The sequence below is a fragment of the Hemicordylus capensis genome, chromosome 4 (genome assembly GCF_027244095.1).
Source record: "Hemicordylus capensis ecotype Gifberg chromosome 4, rHemCap1.1.pri, whole genome shotgun sequence".
NCBI lineage: Eukaryota > Metazoa > Chordata > Lepidosauria > Squamata > Cordylidae > Hemicordylus > Hemicordylus capensis.
In genome coordinates this window covers 136,466,887-136,489,134 of record NC_069660.1, presented here as the reverse complement: position 1 = coordinate 136,489,134, position 22,248 = coordinate 136,466,887, and the positions used below count along the sequence as shown (strand labels likewise).

The 22,248-nt window shown below is 42.1% G+C and overlaps 1 protein-coding gene across 3 annotated transcripts in view; it reads left to right on the top strand.

Moving 5' to 3' along the window:
• Positions 1 to 22,248, top strand: part of VAV3 (vav guanine nucleotide exchange factor 3) — a 252,339-nt gene that overhangs the window by 87,802 nt on the left and 142,289 nt on the right. For all 3 annotated transcript variants that reach the window (XM_053247816.1, XM_053247819.1, XM_053247817.1), the window contains 8 exons: positions 6,970 to 7,028; positions 8,126 to 8,191; positions 9,086 to 9,191; positions 11,678 to 11,770; positions 13,221 to 13,289; positions 15,692 to 15,795; positions 17,787 to 17,886; positions 18,668 to 18,763. In XM_053247816.1, the coding sequence (XP_053103791.1) occupies positions 6,970 to 7,028; positions 8,126 to 8,191; positions 9,086 to 9,191; positions 11,678 to 11,770; positions 13,221 to 13,289; positions 15,692 to 15,795; positions 17,787 to 17,886; positions 18,668 to 18,763 (693 nt within the window). The remainder of the gene's footprint in view (positions 1 to 6,969; positions 7,029 to 8,125; positions 8,192 to 9,085; positions 9,192 to 11,677; positions 11,771 to 13,220; positions 13,290 to 15,691; positions 15,796 to 17,786; positions 17,887 to 18,667; positions 18,764 to 22,248) is intronic.

Genomic DNA, 22,248 nt, shown 5'->3' with positions numbered 1-22,248 from the left:
CAGACACCAACCATCAGAGACACGGACGCAGACACCAACCATTTTATTATATAGGATAAGTTTCTATATTTAATATTCTTGATTATTGATACTTATTTTGATGAAGTAGATACTGTCTGGAAGGAGCACCACCTATCATACAAACAGAACAATTCTGTAAAGTTGTGTGTCTCACTAAATAAGCTACAAGTAGGAATCAAACCCCTTTCAACAAAGAAACCATTCTTTTTTAGGAACAACACTTACAAAAAATTAATCACAATATTATCCACAGGCAAGAAAAGCATGTCTTTGTAATGTTATATCCTTGGTAATATTGTAAATGTCCTCCTAAAATTATTTAGTGTAGTGGTTTTGTTGTATATAAACCATCACCTTTCTTTCCATGTTTTTATCTGAGGACTTCTTGTATATGAAATGGTTTATCTTCACCAAAAGCACTGATAATAACCACACCATTAGACAGTTCAATGGAACTAACACTAAATGGAATTCAGTAATACTCCAAATATCCAAGAACTCATGGCTATACATTATCTAACATCAACACATTACTTGTTGTATTCTCAAAGAATCACATTTACTGAGTGATCCATCTGGGGGAAAGGCAACCTTTTCTTTGATTTTACAAGCAACAGAGACCTCACAGTATTCCAAAGTCAAGAAGCAAGCATGTGTTACAGCCCCAGTTTCCTCTAAAAGCGTCATCTTCCTATGTGGGGTTCACCTCCTTATCCTCATGTGGCCTTTTGGCTACCCCACTATGATATGTAGGGAAAGAGGGGCTTTGCAAGCAAGTAATGCTAGGAAAGAGAAAAAAAGCAAGGACAATGTTGGGGGGCAGAATAGAGATGCAGTTTGACAGGGGAGGAAAAGCAGACAAGAGAAGGCAAGAAGGTCAGAAAAGTGAGCAGAGAAGGGTAAAGAAGGGGGAAAGGGTGGGTGGGAAGGAAGAAGGATCAAAAAGAGATCTGGAATTAGGAAGGAAAGACATAATGAGGAGAGAATGGAGGAAGAGAAAGGGGGAGGGGAGCCCAAAGAGGAGAGCACTGTGGAGGGGCAGTTAAGGTCCAAAGAGGAGAGTCAAAACAGCAGCCAAAAGCTGTGCCCCAAACTCTGACTCTAGAGGAGTCCCATAAAGGACAGGTAAGGAAAACTCAGGACAAACAAAAGGGACTGCCACAGCAGCTCTCAGTAAAGCTAAACCAGTGACTGTGCCCCGAACTCTGACTTCAGAGGAGTACCATAAGGGGCAAAGGGCAGAGAGAGAGACAAAGAAGGAAAAATGGTTAGGCACTAACAGTAACACAGAAATAGTAACTGCCGAAAATAAAGCAGAGCACAAAAACAAACAAAGCAGAGTAAAAAGAGAAACAAGCAGGGAGATGTGAGGAAGGGGTCAAGGGGAAAGAGAAAGCATTGCGAAGGAGGACTGAGCACAGGGGGAGACCTGACAGAGGGTGGCTGTTTGGTTCCAGTCGACTGCAGCCCCTGCCTGCTGACTGCAGCCGCCTTGTGCTCGTCCGCCCTCACCTGAGACTTGCACAGGCACAGCCTGGATGGCAGGCGGAAGCGTCTTGACAGCCTCCTCGGCAGCACTGCTGCCTCCAGTGTTGAGCCTGGCTGAATCAGGCTGCCGTGGGGCAGGCAGGCAGCAGCACAGCCAGCCCTCACTGCCCCACTGTCTCTTGGGACTTGGAGTGGCACTTGCAGGAGAGAGCCAACGTCAGGCTGGGGGAAAGACAGCATTGGGGAATAGGGGAAAGGCGGCAATCGAAGCAGCCATCCCAGCGCAGGGGGAGACTGCGTGTCGGCTGGCATCTTCTGAGTGGGGAGCTAAACTCTTGTGCTTCTGGAGTAGATTCAAGGAGCTAGTTCTATCCTTTTAAAATCTTCTATAGTCGAGGTCTAGAATACCAGTGGAGCACCCTTTCCCATGCCAATGTGATATGATGGTGAGCGTGTTGGACTAGGACCAGGGCGACTCAATTTCCCATATAGCCACGAAACTCACTGAGTGATTCTGGGCCAGTCATTTATCTAACACCAACCACAGGGTTCTTGTGGGGATAATCATAACCAGGGGCATAGCAAGCTTCCCGGGGGCTGGGGGGGAAAGTGCAGGAAGGGAGCCCCAGCCACAATCTGCTGGGTGGCTGCATTGCCAGCAGTGCCAGGTGGGGAGGGCAGTGGAGAATTGGGGACAGGCAGCCCTTTCTCTGGCGGCTCCCTGCATGGCTTTTGGAGGAGCAGTGGTGAGCGGTGGTCCTCTGGGAGAAGGAAGCGTGCGGGAGGTGGAGGAGAAAGGAAGTCCCAGCATGCTTCTTTCCATTGCAAGCATGCAGCAGCAGCAGGGTACCAGTGCCTGGCGTGGAAAGGGCGGTGGTGACAGGGTGCACCCTGAGCCTTGTGGGTCCACCAGGCCTGGGGACATTTGACCCCCCCCGGGGCGTAGCTAGGGGAGAGGGGGCCCGTGTTCATCCCTCTCTCTGGAAGCCCCCCCAGAGGGAGGGAGATAATGAAGAAAATAGGGAGGGGTGGAGCTGGAGGGCCCTCAGGAGCTGGGGGCCCCTGTTCTTTGAACCCTTTTGCTCAATTATAGCTATGCCCCTGCCCCCCCCATTCAATGGATGCTACACCCATGATCGTAGCCATGTACACTGCTCTGGACTCCTTGGAGGAGGAGTGGGATATAAGTATAGTAGGTAAGTAAATAAATTTGACTCCCCCAAATTATGAGATCTGGAAATAAGGACCTTTTCTGGTTGCCGCTGCCATAGTAAGTGAGACTGCTCACAACTATGCATAGGGCTGATTCAGTGTTGGCTCCTCAACTTGGGAATTCTTTCCTGTTACACATCTGTCCTGTTAACCTGATTGGTCCTTTCAGTAAGGTCATGTTTTGTTTGACATATTTATATACTAGGCATGTGCACTATTTATATACTCTGTATGTGCGGAGGCCATGTGCATGCTGGCACTGTGCACGGGCTGTTAGGAGGAGCGGTGCTGCAGTGGGAAGCTTAGCTGCATGGAGCAGCGGAGAGCAGGTAAGGACCTGCTGTACTCTCTTTTAAAGGTGCTGCTTGCTGCTCACACACACCCCCATGGCACCTGGAACCTTGGTTCGTGCACATGCCTATGTGCACCACCCAGAGATGCAGGTTTGGGGCAATATATTAATATATTAAATAAATAAACATCTCCCAAAACTCTTGTCTCTTGGAGGTTTACAATAAAACAGCACAAACTAAAACAAAATTAAAACACTAAAACATTTTTTTTTAAGGTTAAAATCTGTGTCTAATTCAATCAATCAATTTTTTATTACAGCTGTTGGCCAGCCAAGAGAGAAAAATCAGAATAACAAATATAACTAATATATACAAATAGTAACAGATAATAACACACAATAAAACAGTATACAAGCATGTGTCAGATTTATGCTGGGCGTCTGCTGTAGTGATGTGCACAGACCGGCCCGGAGGCCATTCTACAGGCCTTCGGACCGGTCCGGACATGGGCAGTTTGGGGTTCGGGCAGACTGGGGTGGGGTTCTTTTAAGGGCGGGAAAGGGTGTACTTATCCCTCCCGCCGCTTCCCCCCTCCACATGTATTTTAGTCAACAATTGGGGTGGCAGGATACCTCTCTGCCACCCCTTCCCCCGCTCGGCTGCAAAAGGCTTCAGGAGGCCTTTGTGCGTGTGTCACGTCTCCGTGATGTGCGCGCGGCCTTACATGCGCGTGCATGCGCAAAAGGCTTCCTGAAGCCTTTTGCAGCTGAGCATGGGAAGGGGCGGCAGGCAGGTATCCTGCTGCCCCAATTGTTGACTAAAATACGTGCACAGGAGGGGGGGAAAGTGGCAGGAGGGGTAAGTACACCCTCCTCCCGCTCTTAAAGGAACCCCTACCCCAGTACCGGACTGCAGCTCCGTGGTTCTGTGCACACCTCTAGTCTGCTGCTATATTCCACCCTTCCTCCAAAGAGATCAGAGTGGTGTACATTGTTAAGTTTCTTCTCACAACAAGAAGTAGGTTAGGTGGAGAGAGAAGTGACTGGCCCAGAGTCACTCAGCAAGTATCATGGCTGAATGGGGATTTGAACTCAGGTCTCTCCGGTCCTAGTCCAGCACTCAAACCATTACACCATACTGGCTCTTTATATTTAGTCTCTGTCTGCAACTGTGATGTTTTGATGGTTGATTATGTTGCTGAATTATATTGTGAGGTGCTTTGAGACATGTTTGAAAGCTGGGCTCTAAAGTTTAAAATAATTACTTGGTTCATAAACTGACTTTGAGGTTGGTAATTACATTAATTCAGAATGAATTGAATGTGAACATTTACCAGTTAGGTTGAATTATGAGAGCAATCAATGTTACTGTTACCAGTTTATATAGCACCCTTGATTATGAATTTTCTTGTGTGTTAGTTACAAATAAAAGAGAAATGTGAATCTTAGCCTTGTGTATAATTGGAAAAAGGAGAATAGTAAATGCTTTTCTGTTCATTGATTAATTTATTCTAGGATTTGTTCTTTATTTGCTTCAATCAAAGTTAACAGGACCTTAAAGTAGAATTGTTCAAAATTGCATTGTGTTAGAATGTATGAAAAAAAATTGAGACAGTAAGCTTCACATAGCTTTGTATTTTCTCTTCGAAAGAAGTTGGCTCATAAGTGATAAGTAGAGTACAGCAGTAGCTTCGTACTTTAAATGAAAGCAAGAATGATGCCACACAGGAAGCAAACTAACTTTGTCCCAAGGTTTCTCGTTCCTTTCTCACTCCATACCAACTGTTCTTTAATCTCTGTCTCCACCGATGATTGCCATTTGCTCGTGTTCTGCTCTTACAATGCAACATTAAAAAACTTAAAACGCAAGTTGTGGTTTACCATTTGTTTTGCTGTATGCTGCTGAAGCATGTTTGCTGAGAGACCTACTTTGAACTGAAGCAGTGACTTGTCCTACAGCTCCCCCTGTTGGTGACTAGGTGCAAAAGAAATAATTTCTTTTTTCTTCTGTTACTTTGCTTTTGAATGGTTTGGGCAATAAGTTTAGTCAATAATAAATAATGATCATATAGGGCCAGTTCAGACATTGTGTCCAACTAGTGCCCTGGACCATGTCATTAGGGACATGAAAGTGCATGCCCTGTCTCACCCCCCACCCCCCTGGTTCAGTTTTCATAATTGTGTGTGGGGGTGCAGCTTTTCCAAATGCCCCTTACATGCAACTTAGAGTAGTATTTAAACAGCATGTGAGGTACAGATGAATTTTATCTAATTTATATTTTTTATTTAATATAATTTGTTTATCTGTGACAGGTTGGTTCTTGATAAGTTTCCTCAGTGTACTGGATTGTGTGTGTGTGTGTGTGTGTGTAATTAGTTGAACATTAAACAAAAAGGTTTCCTAGTTCTTACTACTTCAAAGTATTTTACACTTTGCTCTAGAGCATTTAAGGAGAGGAGAGGAGAGCTGGTCTTGTGGTAGCAAGCATGACTTGTCCCCATAGCTAAGCAGGGTCTGCCTTGGTTGCATATGAATGGGAGACTAGAAGTGTGAGCACTAGAAGATATTCCCCTCAGGGGCTGGAGCCGCTCTGGGAAGAGCAGAAGGTTCCAAGTTCCCTCCCTGGCTTCTCCAAGAAAGGGCTGAGAGAGATTCCTGCCTGCAACCTTGGAGAAGCCGCTGCCAGTCTGTGAAGACAATAGTATATGGCAGTTTCCTATGTTTCTAAAGAGTTTTTCAAACATTAACTCAGTAATGATGGGAATAGCTCATTTTTTTTGCAGAAACACATGTTCTAAAAGAACACCAGGTGATCATTTTAAATGGTCTCCCTGCACCTGCACAGAGGCATTTAAAGGAGTCACTAGCGGGCTTAGCCTGATGCTGTATCAGTCAGGGTGAGCAGCTGGCCAGGCCAGCCGTGGGGAGGGATGGCAAGTCCGGTGGCTGCCTCCCTGCCCCTGCCATCTGTGCACTATTTACCATTTCTGCCAGGAGCAATTAAAAGGCATTTCCATGCCCCTCTTTTTCCTCAAAGAAGTGGCCAGTGGCAGGTTGGGTCACTGCCTCCCCCCCCCACCGCATGCTTTGCACCTTGAAGGTAAATTCAGGGCTTCCTGGTGCCTCTTTGTTTTCATTTTTAAAGGCTGTTCTCCTCCCCCCATACAGTAAAAGTCGAATCGATTCGGCTAGATTTGATCCGAATCTGGCTGCTTCAATTCGACTTTGAATCAAATCACCCCTTTTTGGGGTGATTCGATTCAAAGTCGAAACACTAATCAGCCAAGTTCAAGTTGATTTGATTTAATGCTGAATTGATTTGTACACTCTAACAAATATGCATGGTGTAAGTCTTTTCTGTATCTTTAATCCTCCTACTTAGCCGAACAATTCAATACTGAGGGTAAGGGTGGGGTGGGGTGGGGTGGGGTGGGGGTTTACTTCCATGACAAATATTTTTAGCAGTAAAGGAAACAGTCTATCATTTGTGCTTGATATAGACTATAAATATTGAATCTGTGGAAAGAGAATTTGTTTAAATGTTGAATGATCATTAAAGTAGTCCCCCTAAAGGTAAAGTGTGCAGCTGAGTGGATTTTGACTCCTTGCGCCCACAGAGCCCTGTGGTTTTCTTTGGTAGAATACAGGAAGGGTTTACCATTGCCGCCTCCTTCACAGTATGAAATGATGCCTTTCAGCATCTTCCTATATCGCTGCTACCTGATATAGTAGCAGTGGGGATTCGAACCAGCAACCTTCTGCTTGTTAGTCAAGCATTCCCCCGCTGTACCACTTAAGGTGGATAAAGTAGTCCCCCTAAAATCTGCAATAATGTATTGGATAGAAGTATTAGATAAATAGAAGATATTTATCATTTCCCATGATTTAATGGAATTTGAATTATGGCACGTGTGTTTTCCTTGTAACTAACAAATACTTTCAACTCTTTCTGTAGGTCATAGAAACATTATCCAAGCTTTCCCGCACTCCTTTTGCATTAGCCACTGGAATAAGGTATAATATAGCTGAGGATTTCATTTTTAACTTTGACTTTTGGTCGTAGCACAAGTAACACTTGTGAAATAATATTAAAACACATTAGTCAAGCAGATGAGTTAGTGTTACATTTCTGTTAAAATAAGATGTCATGGTTTTTCTGAAACAGAGAGATAGTTTTTAACAGAGGCACAATCTGATTTATAGGCAAATTATCTGTGGCTGGATTGGATGATACCTCTCACTGATCAACCCATACTAGTGATGGGGAGCAAGAGCTTCCTTTCCTGTCTGCCTGTGGGCTTGCCCTACTTTTGATGTCCACAAAGAGTTGTAACATTAGAATACAATCTACACATATAAATTGTACACAATCTACACACATGGGCCAAAATTGCATGGTTGATTCTTATCTGGGCAATGAATGATGTGGCTTTATCCTTTGTGCACTGGATTTTCTCTGTGCAACCTGTATTATAATTGCATGCAGATATCCAGAGGCTACCAACCTAATACCTGGCCAGTTCTAAATGTTTGCTGCACATCACCCTGTATCATCAGGCTATGATCCTCATTGTGCTCTTGGCAATGTAGCTGTTACTGCACTGTTTAAGTGACAGTTTTGGTAATGTGAGTATGTAGTGGTTATAGGTACTCCTGTGCTCCATATGCACATGTAGTCACTTGGGAATTCATATCAAATGACTGAAGCTCTGTGCCTATAATTGACAGTGTGTGCTCCCTCCAATATCAAACTGCCTCTGTGTGCTTTATGAAATGTTTCAGTGGGAAGGGGATATAGACAGTAGACACTTTTGCAGATTCCTGTGAACCTATGCCAATTAATGTGCAATCCTTATCTCCAGTTCAGGAGATAAAGATAATTTCAGTCTCCACCCCCTTTTGGATAGCTATTGAATACATGAAGACAAGACATGTGATCCCACAGCCAGTGGGATCATTATATTATATGCAGTTTCATTATATACATATATTCATTATATACAGTCTTCTAAACTTGTGCTTAAATGTTCTGTCTTGTGCATCTAATAAAAAGGGAATACTCAGTTTAATGTTGTTTATGCGTTCTTTTCTATTACCTTTTATCTCTATAGGCCATTTCCTACAGAAGAAAGTGTGGATGATGAAGACATTTACAAAGGCCTCCCAGATCTAATCGAGTATGTTATAAAATTGTCCCGTATGAAGCTCTCTTTGATGTGTCTCTTGTGTGGCAATAGAATATTTTGCAGTGTCACTTTTCCAAACCACTTGATCTAACAAACAATGTTTTGGTCTGAATGGAAGAATCTGTATTGTGTTACAGTTGTGTGGTGCAGTCTCTGACACAGTTGCTCCATTACTAAGTTGCATGTGATACCATGAAACAGTTTTGGATATTCAAATGGTTTAAAAAACAATTAAAAAAAAAACAGTTTCTTTGAGAGAAAGGAAAGATACCGGTTTGGCTGGGGTTAAAGCCTTAAACAAGCCTTGTGATAAGAGTAGTTTTATGGAGCAAGCTATGAACACAACAGGGGTCCTGAGAAGTAGGGAAGATAATCATATGAAGGGTACAGTCTGTTTTGCTGATATCCTCTGACCTTATTTGCAGGCTAGCCTTCAAATTGTTTTGAATCTGACCTGATGGTGACTGGTTGCTATCTGTAGAACTTAATATTTGTGTAGTAGGAATGTTGAGGTTCTTCTCTCTTTTTTCTTTTTTAATTGATATATTTCTACAAGGCTGTTTTTATTTTTCATAAATATATCTTTAAATATTAAAGATATTTAACTGCTGTACGTGATTTGAGATTTGATTTGAGAAATTGTGTGGTTTGGGAAATAGCCTCTTTAAATAATGGCTGTAGGACTTGAGTTCTGAATATTTGGGTAACAAAATCGTTTGATAATGCTTTCATCATATATCTTTCACACCACTTGGGTTTTACCCAGACCATCAGCTGATGCATACTTCCTCTCATTCTCCCCATTATAGGAAGCTTTTAATTTCCTTGAATATCTTCAATTGCTAGTTCTTTATTTTTTTCTCTTTCTGCCTTCTTTTAAAAAAGTGAAACTGGTGTAGATGAGGATGAAGACCTTTATGATTGTGTTTATGGGGAAGATGAAGGTGGTGAAGTGTATGAAGACCTAATGAAAGCTGAAGCCGCACAACCGGTAGGATTCACAGAGCCCTTTTTCATGATTGCGTGAGAGAGGGCTTGAGGGTGGGTGGCAGGGAAGGCAGCAGAAGCTCGCCTTCCCCACAGATGATCCCGGTGCTGTGTCTGGGCACGTGGATTGTGAGCCCAGGCATTCTGCTGCTGCCCTAGGCAGCGTAGAGGTGGGGGAGCAGGGTGCGATGTCCCAGTCCCTGGAAATCCCACAATGCACCATGTGAATGTGCAGTGCATTGTGGGGAGGCCTCCAGTGTGTTTCTGCGCCGGTTGAGAGCAGCCAACTCTAACAGATGGTCACTTAAATGGGTCGCTTTCTCCTTTAGCCTCGTTTAACAGCCTGGCTTCTTAGCCGGGTTTGCCACCAGGAGCCAAGTGGCTTCTGGTCGTTCCCACAGGCAGCCAAGCCTAGGCTTTGCTGCCCTAGTCTGGTCTTGGCAGCTCATGACAACAGCCTCACAATTATTTAAGCTGAAACACGGTTCTAAACAATAGCAGTAAAACATATTTAGGGAATGATGAAACAATGGCAGTGCAGTCGTTTTCATGTTTACTTGAATGTAGATCTCAGTGGGATTTAACTCCCAAGTAAAGATGCATAGGATTGCAGTCTGACTCATTGAAATAAGTAGAAGTGCAGAGATTCACATAAGTGGTACTCATGAGTACCCAAGCTTTGTTAAACTAGTATCCCAGATGTTTGAAAAATGCAGCTCTCACTCCGAAGCGGCAAAGGCCTCTTCCTTGTCTGTGGTCAGGAGTGGGGCCTTCCCCCTTCTGAGGGGCTGGAGAGCCTCTGGGAACGGACAGCACACAATCCATTCCCATGACTCTCTGGCCCCTCGGAAGGGGAAAGGCACCCTTCCTGTTGGCAGACAGGAAGGGGCCATTTTCCACTTCTGAGAGGCTCAGAGAGCTGCTGGCAAGTGGTAGTGAGGGTGGTAGGAGTGGCGGAAAGCATGGCAGGAGCTGCCCATGGTGAGTGAAGGGCTGTGCCACCAATGTGGAAGAGGAGAAGGAGCTTAGAGATGTGCATATGAAGCATGCTTTGAGCACAGTTCAAGAGCTTTAAGAAAGAGGAGAGAAGGCCCTTACCTCCTCTCTGCCGCTCCATGCAGCTTCCTGTTGGGGTGGTGCACATCCCAAGAAGTCCCATGTGGTGCTCTCCACACATGGCATCCACACATGTGTGGCCAGGAACACCATGCTGACACCACCATGTGTGTGCTGGCGCCGCGTGAAGCTTCTTGGGACATGTTCCGCCCCAGGAGGAAGCTACAAGGGGCTTTCTTAAAGCTCCCAAACTGTGCTTGAACCGCAGTTCTGCACATCCCTACAGGAGCTAGCAAAATGTCTGATATCTGTGAGTACTAAACCTTTTTGCTGATACTCATCTAAGTATTAAGTATGCATGCCCTTAATGCTTTTCTTCTGGTCAATGGTGCTTGCACCTTGGTTGGATTGTGACCTTAATTTTTTAAAATGAGGAATCTTTCATGGATGTTTTATCAAGCAGTGGAGTATATAAAAGTTAGATAAATTATAAATACTAAGCTAACGTTCTTTTAATTGAGCCAGTGCCAATTAAAGGAATATTGGTTTAATATTTATATTTATCTAGCTTTTATATACTCCACTGCTTGATAAAACATCCATGAAAGACTCCTCATTAAAAAAATAATTGTAGACTGAAGTAGACAGAATGGTTGTCTACTTCATGAATTATTTTTGGTTCTTTATCAGTTAACTCTCCCCCCCTCAATACTCCATAATGCGGATGCTGCATTTTAAATTTAAAGCAGTAGACACTGAGTAGTAGCTGCTACTTGAACTTCCTGCCTGCAATTATATGCTAGGTATTAGCCCATCAAGTTTCACGCATGAGAGGATATGTAGTATTCCCCCCACAATGCCCCTTTCAATTTCTTTACCTACCTCCCATAGTAACCATGGGGTAGGGCAGGGTGGATTTGATTTAAATCAAACTGATTTAAATCACGATTTAAATCACTAGCAGGGTGGATAAAAATCAAAAAAATCCGATTTAAATCAAAAAAATCCGATTTAAATCAAAAAAATTGGATTTTTTTGATTTAAATCGGATTTTTTTAATTTAAATCGGATTTTTTTGATTTTTATCCACCCTGCTAGTGATTTAAATCGTGATTTAAATTGTGATTTAAATCAGTTTGATTTAAATCAAATCCACCCTGGGGTAGGGAGTCTCATGAAGAGAGTAAATGGTAAGAAACAAATCTGTATAAGCTGCCCATTTTGTCCAGCTTCAGCTACTGTGGCAAAAGCATCTCCTTCCTCTATAGCCAGTATGTAACCAGACTGCCCCCTGCTTCTAAAATAATAAAAATTGGGCGGGAATCTTATCAGTTTTTTGAAGCTGTAAGAGTTTCCAAAGCATTGTGTTTCATAGGAAAGTATTCCACATCAGCATATGCTGTGCCTATAAATAGCATCTTGTTGTCTTGGCAGAAATATCCTGAAAATGATATAAGAAGTTGCTGCCTTTCTGAAATAAAACAGACTGAAGAGAAATACACAGAAACGTTAGAGTCTATAGAAAAGGTAACATGACTTGATGTACTGAAATGGGCACTATTCCAGTTTGCTGACGTGGGTGGGGGCAGAGAGAGGGTGCTCAGTAAGGTTCAAAAGTGCACTCTTGGATACAGCCAAGATTAAATTACAAAAGAGCTGTGTATTCCAAGAGCAATTATTTTCTTTGTTTGACCTAATAATAACTATAGCAATATTATCTAGCACTGCACTGATCTTGTAGTAGTAATCATAGTAGGAGAGCTGATCTTGTAGTAGCAATCATAACTTGTCCCCTTAGCTAAGCAGGGTCTGCCCTGGTTGCATATGAATGGGAGACTAGAAGTGTGAGCACTGTAAGATCTTCCCCTCAGGTGATGGAGCTGCTCTGGGAAGAGCAGAAGGCTTCAAGTTCCTTCCCTGGCTTCTCCAAGATAGGGCTGAGAGAGATTCCTTCCTGCAACCTTGGAGAAGCTGCTGCCAGTCTGTGTAGACAATACTGGGCAAGATGGACCTATGGTCTGACTCAGTATATGGCAGCTTCCTATGTTCCTATCAGCACAGAACTATCAGTCCCCCCTCCCCCTGTGCTAAACTGTTGGCCTACAAATTGATATTTAAAATTGATTTTAAATTTTTTAAAAAATTGTTTTGTATTGGGTTTTTTTGTTTTTGGTGTGTTTGTGATTTTGATGTGTTAAGTATTTTTATTGGATGTTTTAATCTTCTCTGGGTGGCTCACAACACATTTCTGCCCATGCCCAACCCATGGAAATGTGAGTCTTAACTCTTTAAATGCCAATTTTTTCAGCGTATACCAAGGTTGGGTGGCAATTACCCGACCATGGATATGAGAAATTGTGGATGCCAGATCCGCGATTAATGAGGTTCTCCTTTACTGGCCTTGCCTTCTTCCAGTCAGTTTACATTGGTGGTCAGTAATTCTTTTCTCTCTTTGCATTTAGTCAGTCCATCCACTTGTTCTTGTTGTGGATGTGTATTAGATTACACACCCTCAGACCAGGCTGCCTGCCCAGTGCATGTTGCTGCTCTGTTCTTAGATCTCTCCAGTGAGAAAGCACAACTAGCTCAATGACCTAAGCAGAAATACATGGGATAGGCTTCACTAAAAGTGTGTAATTTGTACTCCTACATGCTTTAGCAGTAACCCCTCTTTTTCGGTCAGATTGAAGTGTGCCTCCAAACGTAATTCAGAAAAAACCAATGTCTCTGCTATCAAGAATGTTGGGAAACACTGCAACTATAAGTCATCACTAAGTATAAAGAGTCAGTGAATTGCAGGAATATAGGTGCCATGCTTCTGAAGCATAGATGTTTGAAACATGAAGGTGAGGTGACAGGGAGGGGAATGGCTGCAGCCCCTCGCCCTCCCTAAATTAAAAGGACACCTTCAGAAATGTCTTGTTTATTGGGTAACAAAATATATTAATACAACTAGGGTTTTATTTTTCTCTTTCAGTTTTTTATGGTGCCACTGAAAAGGTTTCTAACACCATCAGACATTGAGACAGTATTCATCAACATTCCTGTAAGTAGTTAATTAAAAGGCAGTGGGCATCTCTTTGTCACATACCATTCAACTAAGCAAAGTTTGGGTGTACAATTAAAATGAAGACAAAAGTCATAATATGAAAAGAACATACAGTGACTTCTTTCTGGCTTCCCACATGAATAGGCAGATGGGCATATGAGCAGAGTGAGCACTGGCTCAGTTGTCTGTCTTCGTCCTTCCTGCTTGGTTGTCTGCTGCCGCCACTTCTCACTGAGGCAAATTCATGATGTATCTGTAGCATGTATTGCTGGTCAATGGCCGAAAGAAAGATGCTTCCCTTGCCTGTGGTGTGTTGCAAGTGGGGAGAGGGGCGGGTGATGGGCAATGCTGTTGCTTCGTGGAGGACACCAGAGGAGGAGGGAGAAGGGTGCACCTTGCTTCCCACAAAGCTGCTACTGCTGGGGTAGCTGTGATGGAAGAAAGCATACCTTTCTCCCATTGAAGTAATCTAGCTACAGGTGCTTTGTTAACTTCCCCAGCTTGAAAAAGAGGTGAAGAAGAAAGTAACAGAGGAGATGTTCGTGTGAGTGTGTAGGAAGGGGCAAGATGAAGTCAGTGTTCAGTTTGCTGATACACACTTTTTGCTTTTTGGGTTCTGAACCCCAAAGCGTAACTGAAAAATGTACTATAGGTTGTCGTTTTATGTTACATCTGTTGTCACAGGCACTTTTTCAGGACTTGGTGAAAAACAAATGATGCATAGATCCGTTTATTTGAATGAAGAAAATGGTGTGGTAGATAAGCAACTTCTTTGATTTGCAATGTTAGTGTGGATTAAAGCTTCAGCGTCAAGAGAGCTGCCATGCTGTATAGCACTTGAGTTGCAGAATAACATAAAGATGGTTATACCAAGATAATACAAAGTCAGTCACGGTTGGCTTCTACTGTGAAGCATCCTAGGTGGCTGCATAGGATAGTACTTTTGTATATTTTCATGCAACTGGTAAAATGGAAAACTTTCCTTTTCAAAACCATTTGTTGCTCGGGCCCCAAACAATTTTTTTTAAGTAGCAGGATTTCTTCTGGACAGATGTAATTATTAATCGGCTGGAAACTGTGGTAGATACTTCATAATGACACTTGGCTCTCTTGGTTTCTTAATATACCAGACAAACATTTGCAGGGCCAGGGTGCACATAAAAGAGAGAGGTTTGTTTGAGTATCCTGTGTGGATCCCTAGTCATCTGTCAGATCATCAAGTGAGGAATCAGTGTTTCTGAGTTACTGTGACCAGCTGTTGCTGGGTATATGTGTGTGTGTTGGGGAGGTATAGCTTCAAGTAGGTATGTATGTTTGATGCAATGCACAATTAGGGCAAGGAAAGCTCGGGGTAAGTTCTTTGATCATCATCTGTTTAGTGCATCAGAAGGAGATGTCTGTAATTCAATACCCAGTGTACCTGTTTTACATCTGAAACATTGTATCTGGTCCTCATAAAATCTCCAACGATGTCTTCCTTCCCTGCACAGCTTAAGAACTTTCATCTGTAGATGCTTGAAATGTTTGTGCAGTATCCATACACCATTGGGGGTGGTGGTTATTGCTGTCCCACTCAGTCTGCTTGGCTCAGCAGCACCTGTTTCTTGAGGAACACATTCAGATTGTAGTTTGCCAGTGTGAAGTTATTAAAACTGTGCACCTTTATGTGCAAAATGAATCTCCTCAAAGTGCTGCTGTGCAAATGGTTCATAATTTTCTCTCGCAAGGTACCCAGAACAAAGGGACCTGACTGAGCTAGGGAACGGCATACTCTCTTTCCACTGTGCCGCCCTTCCTGCAAATACTTCGCATCCCTCTGTGCTGGGATCTGTCGTCATGAATCTAGGGAAGCGCCTCAGTTTTGTTTGAGCCTGGATTTAATCAGAAATCTAAAATGAGTTTACATGTTTCCTGCGTTCATTTTAATCGTGATGAACAGTGGCCACATGCAACAATGAACCAGGTTTGAGAGAATTTATGGGGAATTCATGCATAAGAGGAGAGGTATGCAAAGGCATCTTCACGGCTGTTTCCTTTAATCCCAGATATGTTGAACCTACATCAAGCCTAGTATATTTGGTTGACATCAAACATTTTGATTGTTACCATTGAAACTGAGACACGTTCAACAACTGTATTAAAGTGGAAACATGGTTGTATTATCTTTTTTAGAACTTGTAGTCTAAGTTTATTGAACAAATGTATAGGGCACTATTGCGCTACCTTTACAGTACAGTCAAAAGGAGTAATGCAATCATAAGCCCTTCTTTCTCTGTTCAGGATGACAGTGCTGTTGTCCTAATAATGATTTATTGAGAGTGAGTGAGAGAGAGAGACTCTTGAAAATGGTGGCATTGCATGGCAGCATTGATCAATGAAGAATTGTATGTTTGTTTTAGGATCTGGTGAAAATCCACAAAAATTTAACACAGGATATTTATGAGTCCATTCTAAACAAAACTGACCAGAATCTGTATCAAATTTTTATTAGCTACAAAGAAAGGTAAGAAACTGATTCTTTCCCCCCTCTTCAAATGCATATTACCATTCACTTGAATGTGGGCTGTTCTCTATTTGAAGGACTCTTTTATAAAGTATGCTTTTAGAGAAACAGTATTGGATTTTTATTGTGGTTTAGTCATAAGAATAGTGTGTGCAACATTTGCTTATTGTTTCTGAGGTGCTGTAAATGTGTTGAGAGCTGAATTGAATTTTGTATCATGTTGTTTTGTAGAATATGCTGTTTTTCTCTTCCATTCCTGCCCCACCAAGATATTTTGTTTTGTTTGTATTTTTACATCTCTCAAATGACCATATTATCTCAAAGTGCAATACTATAACAGAAACAAAGACAAATAGGCCGTGTACCTTTCATGAATTTTATTTGTATCATCTGACTGGTCTTGTCATTCCTATCTCGTGACTTTAAATAACCAGGATTGATGCAGAATAGCACTACTTCCCTCCCTGGTGTTCTTGGCTTTCTGTGCCAAAGCATCTACTTTCAATACTGTAATCTGCAGTTGCTGCATATCTTACCTAGTTTCTAGGGAGGCTAGTGGCAGTGAGCCTGCTGTCTACCATCCATGCATACATTCCACTTCTTCCACACAGTTGTGACAAGAGGAAGAAATTAGGGTTCTAAGGTGCAGGAAAATCCTGGCTATGAGAAGCTTAAATCCAGAACATTTCAGAAAATAAAAATAACCTGTTGCATAAGGGAGTTAGTAATTGCTATGCTTTCTTTCCTGTAGCTTATGAAAATCTTTCCAAGTAAGCCTATCTGATGTTTTCAGCTATTGGTCATATTTTTTGAGCTGACATGTGTTATTATCTTGACTTAAATGCTCATAATGTAAATTCGACAGACTAGTAAATGGGTATGCTGGGCCTACTGCTGCTATAAGGAAGGGGGGGGGAAGACTCAGTATAATTAATTTGGCTTTAATCCTACACTGCTGAGTATTATTCATTGCATCCTTTGAAGTCTTATCTGTTAACACAAATAATTTCAACAATGCTCATACTGTTAAAAACAGTTTTGCCGCTGTATTTTGGCCTAATAAAATGTAGGCTTTAAACCATAACATGTTATTTTCAGTGGACTAAGGTGATATTTGACATAATTTTGATTGCAATGAATACCTCCAATAATGGTTGCATGGGCTACTAAGGGCCAAACTACATGTTATGTTAAAAGAGTAGTTTGCTCCTTGCTCTGGTGTTTGTTTGTTTAAGATCAGCCATGGGAGAGGGCAATAAGGACTGGGACTGTGGTGGGCCAGAAGATGGCTTTAAGTCTCTTGCTCCACTGTGATACTAAACTGGATTGCGTATCTGCAGTTTTTGTTTTTCTGTAGGATGGAGCTGCCATCCTGGAGAAATGGCAGCTTAAGGACCCGAGATCTGAACTGCGACTGCAGAGGAGGAAAAGGGTTAAGAACATAAGAACAACCCTGCTGGATGAGGCCCAAGGCCTATCTAGTCCAGCATCCCTTTTCACACAGTGGCCCACCAGATGCCCTTGGGAAGCCCATAGGCAAGACCTGAAGGCATGCCCTCTATCCTGCTGTTACTCCCCTGCAACTGGTATTTAGAGGCATCTTACCTCTAAAGTCTTTGTCCATCCCAGCTGTGGTCCCATAGCACACCAGTTCCCCCTGCGGCTGATTTTCAACAATCCTCCCCAATAAGTATGTCAGGGTCAAACTACACATTGCATGTAATGTGTAGTTTGACCCTAATGGCAAATTGTATACTGTGATTGTAAGCAAAGGAAACCTGCTGGACACAGCAGTAATGGAATGCAAATAGGAACAGCAAGCCACCCGGGGCTGGGGTACAGGCAATCTTACAATAGCCCTGTAAGCAGGCAAGGTGTAAGTCATGGTGTAAGTGAAATTAGGAGTGTGATAAAAGAAACTTGAAAAAGATATTTTAAAAGTAAACCAAGTGACTCATTGTTTGCTCTCTTTTTTTCTTGTATTGATCCAGATTGGTCATTTATGGGAAATACTGCAGCCAGGTAGAGACAGCCATATCCTGTTTAGACAGCATCTCAAAGACAAAAGAGGATGTTAAGTTAAAACTGGAGGTATATTATGACTAATATCGGTAACTTTCCTTACCTTCTCATCTTGCAATAGAAAATATGTTCCAGTGTGTGTCGAATAGTTAATTATCACATACTAAGGTGGGCGTTAATTTCTTAATGTTTGTTTTGATTTGTATTCCACTGAACTGACCAAGGTCCATGGTTGACAAAAATAAACCCATAACAATTAAAGCCAAATCTAAAGAAGAATCCAAGAAAAAACAACTCTAAAACAACCAATAAGAGACAGAAGAAAACCAGCATAAAATGCAAATTATGAATTATAAACTTGTCAGAACAGGAAGACTTTACTCTGACACTTGAATGTGTACAGAAAAGTTGCTGGGCGGATCTCACTAGGGAGGGTGGGAGGCCCACTACCGAGAAGGCTGTCTCCATGGTAGCCACCTGTCACACCATTGTGGGTGATGGCACCCAGTTGAGAGCGTCTGAAGATGACCTTAAAGAATAGGCAGGAGCATATCAAAGAAGGTGCTCCTTCAGATAGTCTGCTCCTAAGCCATTCAGGTCTTTAACTGTCTCCAACAGTTTTAACTCGGCCTGGAAGCTCATGGGCAACCGGTGTAGTTGGTTCAGCTGTGATGTAATAGGTCATCTGTTCTAAGTGACACATCTCAGTGAGCAGCCTTGCTGCTCTATTCTGCAACAACTGAAGTTTCCAGGCCATCTTCATTTGGGCCAACTGATCTAACTCTTTGAAAAAATTAATGGGTTATTTTGTTTTGATATAATCAAAGCCCTATTGTTGCTTTTCAATTAGGAATGTTCCAAAAGAGCTAATAATGGAAAGTTTACTCTGAGAGATCTTCTTGTGGTTCCCATGCAGCGAGTTCTGAAATATCATCTACTGCTTCAGGTACTTCATTTTAAAAAGTGTATAGTTCTATTCTATTCTATTCTATTCTATTCTATTCTATTCTATTCTATTCTATTCTATTCTATTCTAAATTAGTACTTTACCACTCACCCAGACTGTTGGTGTAGTGTGTTCTTTCTCCAGCAAGTAAAACTGTAATAACTGTTTTGCTGTGAGAGTGGGGATAGTGTTAGTGTCAGAATGTCACAAGTTCCTCACCGATGTCATTGAGAATGCCCTTCCAATTTAAAACTGCTTTTCCTGAATTTCCCTCCTTCAGAGACAGTGGACTCTGAATGAGCTCATGCCTCTTAATAATCTAACATATATAATGTTCAAATGCTTGTAGTAGGTTGGTTGTTTATGCTTCAAAACCCACACTTCTCTTCTTCTGGGACATTTAAGGGTTTAGAAAATTCAGACCCAATGTACACTCCATCCCTCTGCAGGAAACCTCCACCTCAGAAGCTTACACTTAAAATAAAAGTGATTGTTCAATAGAAGGCAAGTCCTATGCTGACAGCTTGACTTTCCACTGTGTTACTGTTCTGTGTTTCATGTCCCTGCCTGCTTACCTTTTCATGGTGCTTAAGTTGACCAGTGACATGTGCCGGTATCCCAAGAAACTGCATCAGTTATTATCCAAACCACAGTTAAAAATACAGCTGCCCATATGGGGGTGGGGTGTGGAACTAGCAAAAATCCGCGTCACATAAAATGGTCTCAGGTACAGAATACCAGCAGAATACGCAGTCTCTGTTATGAAGAAAGAATCCTAAATTAAACAAGGGCAAAACATCTGCAAAATTCAAGTACCCCTGGCATTACTAGAGAGGAGAGCTGGTCTTGTGGTAGCAAGCATGACTTATCCCCTTAGCTAAGCAGGGTCCACCTTGGTTGCATATGAATGGGAGACTAGAAGTGTGAGTACTGTAAGATATTCCCCTCAGGGGATGGAGCTGCTCTGAGGAGAGTAGAAGGTTTCAAGTTCTCTCCCTGGCTTCTCCAAGATAGGGTTAGGGTAGATTCTCCAAGATAGGGCTAAGAGAGATTCCTGCCTGCCACCTTGGAAAAGCCGCTGCCAGTCTGTGAAGACAATACTGAGCTGGATGGACCAATGGTCTGACTCAGTATATGGCAGCTTCCTATGTTATTTAACTTCCTATGTTATTTAACTATTTATTGTTATTTAATCAGCAGCTTAGCACATCCTCCTTACATTAACCCTGACATCCTCTTCATATTAATTTTCACCATTATGAGTACAGAGAGAGCTTTACAGTGAGGGCAGGGCAGAGCCAGGCTAGGAACAAAGGAATAGATTTTTCCTCAAGTCCCCTTATTCCAGAGCAAAGCCACAGCTAAGACTGTCTGAAAAGTATTTCTTGTCCATTACTTCTAATAGTCACTTCAGCTAATAAAGAATAAAAACCATCCCACCTGTAGCTAGCTGTCCCAGGCATAATGGTACTCTAAGCTCACCTGGACATTGCACTTTCCATGGATATTAGAATCCTTGAACCAAGAGACCACATTTATTGTTCAGCTAAATTAGTCAGAGCTGTCATGTACCACATCAGATGGCCCTGATGCAGAAGACAATTGTACTGAAAATTTGCCCTGGAGATCTTGATCCTCATGATGAGGACAACATTTAGATGGCCTCTGAGGGGATGATGATCTAAATTGCTAGCACAAAAAGAAAGTGTGCTGCCTGCCACAGGAAAACACCCTCATCTGGAAATGCCCTTGAACAACCCAAGCCCGTTGAACAATAATTCAACTTTATTTCACAACACTTGAATAGAACTTATCTGACCCGTTTATATGGATACCAAGCTAAGCCAATATGATGCTTTTAATGTGTTCCTCTTCCATATGGAGACTAAGCGATGTAGACTAAGCTGGACAAGAAAGTACCACTTTTAGGCTATCTCATCACCATGCTGGATTATAATAAAGCTATATTTATTTTGAATGTTTCCCTTTATAAGGCACAGAGCTCACGGCTTGTGCAGTTAGTCCTATAATGAGGCAGGAGATTCTTATACATATCATTTGATAGCTGTGCTGGGAGACTCATTAGTTCAGTTGCAAAGAAATATATTACTCTGTTAGACTGTCAGCATTGCTGATGTTTATAAAATGATTTTTTTCTTAAAAAAAAAAAAAGAGCTTCTACCTGTGCATGAAGCTGTATCTTGCCTTTGCATTGCTCCATTTTATTCTGTATATCAAATTCCTTGAAATGGTTGTGGATGAACTACTGTTGCCATTGCCAATATTGTGATTTCCAGAAAATTCTGTGGGGGAAATAATAAATCTGTTAGTACAACTTTTATATTAAAATGCCTACTTTATTTAAAGTGCACTTTTGCTAAAGTAGCAGTGAGAATTTTCAGGGATAGCTTTTATTGAATCTGTTTTCTTGTGAGTACTAGATACTGAATGCTTAATTTCAGTATGTTTTTATTTACAAATATACACATTGGAGAGGAGACAAGCAGACATAGTAATCTCCAAAACAGCATTGGTCCTCTGCAAAGAAATAGAATATCCTTTATGTTCTTTCAAGTAGTCAGTTGCAAAAGTTAACTAGTCAGTTGTTTATCATCTAGATGAAACTGCTGGGAGAGGACATCAGGAGATTAGGTGCAGGGTGTTATCAGCATACTGATAACACCCAAATCTATTTCTCCATGTCAGCATCAACAGGTGAAGGCATAATCTCCCTAAATGCCTGCCTGGAGACTGTGATGGACTGGATGAGGGATAACAAATTGAATCCAAATAAGACTGTGGTACAGTACTTATTGTGCAGGGTTGGAACTCGGGAGACAGTTTTGATCTGCCAGTTCTGGATGGGGTCACACTTCCCCAGAAGGAACAGGTAAGTAGTCTGCGAGTGCTCTGGATCCAAACCTTTCTCTGGTATCCCAGGTTGAAGCCAGAGTTGTGATTTAGAGTTAACCTATGTTTTGAAGTAAAAATTATTCTCAGATTGTATGGAACTTTGCCACTTGAAAATGTGGAAATGGAAACTTTGAACGTGAAGCCTGAAATGTTTGAGTTTAAAAACTGAGTACCAGGGCTGTTTTTGAGATCCTCAGTTTTGGTGGGGGTAATGCACCTAATGGTGCAGCAGGGAAGTAACTTGCCTAGGGAGCAAGAGGTTGCTGGTTCGAATCCCCACTGGTATGTTTCCCAGACTATGGGAAACATCTATATCGGGCTGCAGTGATACAGGAAGATGCCGAAAGGCATCATCTCATACTGCGTGGGAGATGGCAACAGTAAACCCCTCTTGTATTCTACCCAAGAAAACCACATGGCTCTGTGGTTGCCAGGAGTCGACACTGACTCGACAACACAACTTTTCTTAGGGTAGAAAGCATTTCTGATGTAAACTCAAGTAGACATGTAATCCATGTCTTGAAAATAACCACAGGAGATAGTACATATCTATTATCATAGTTTTTGCAGAT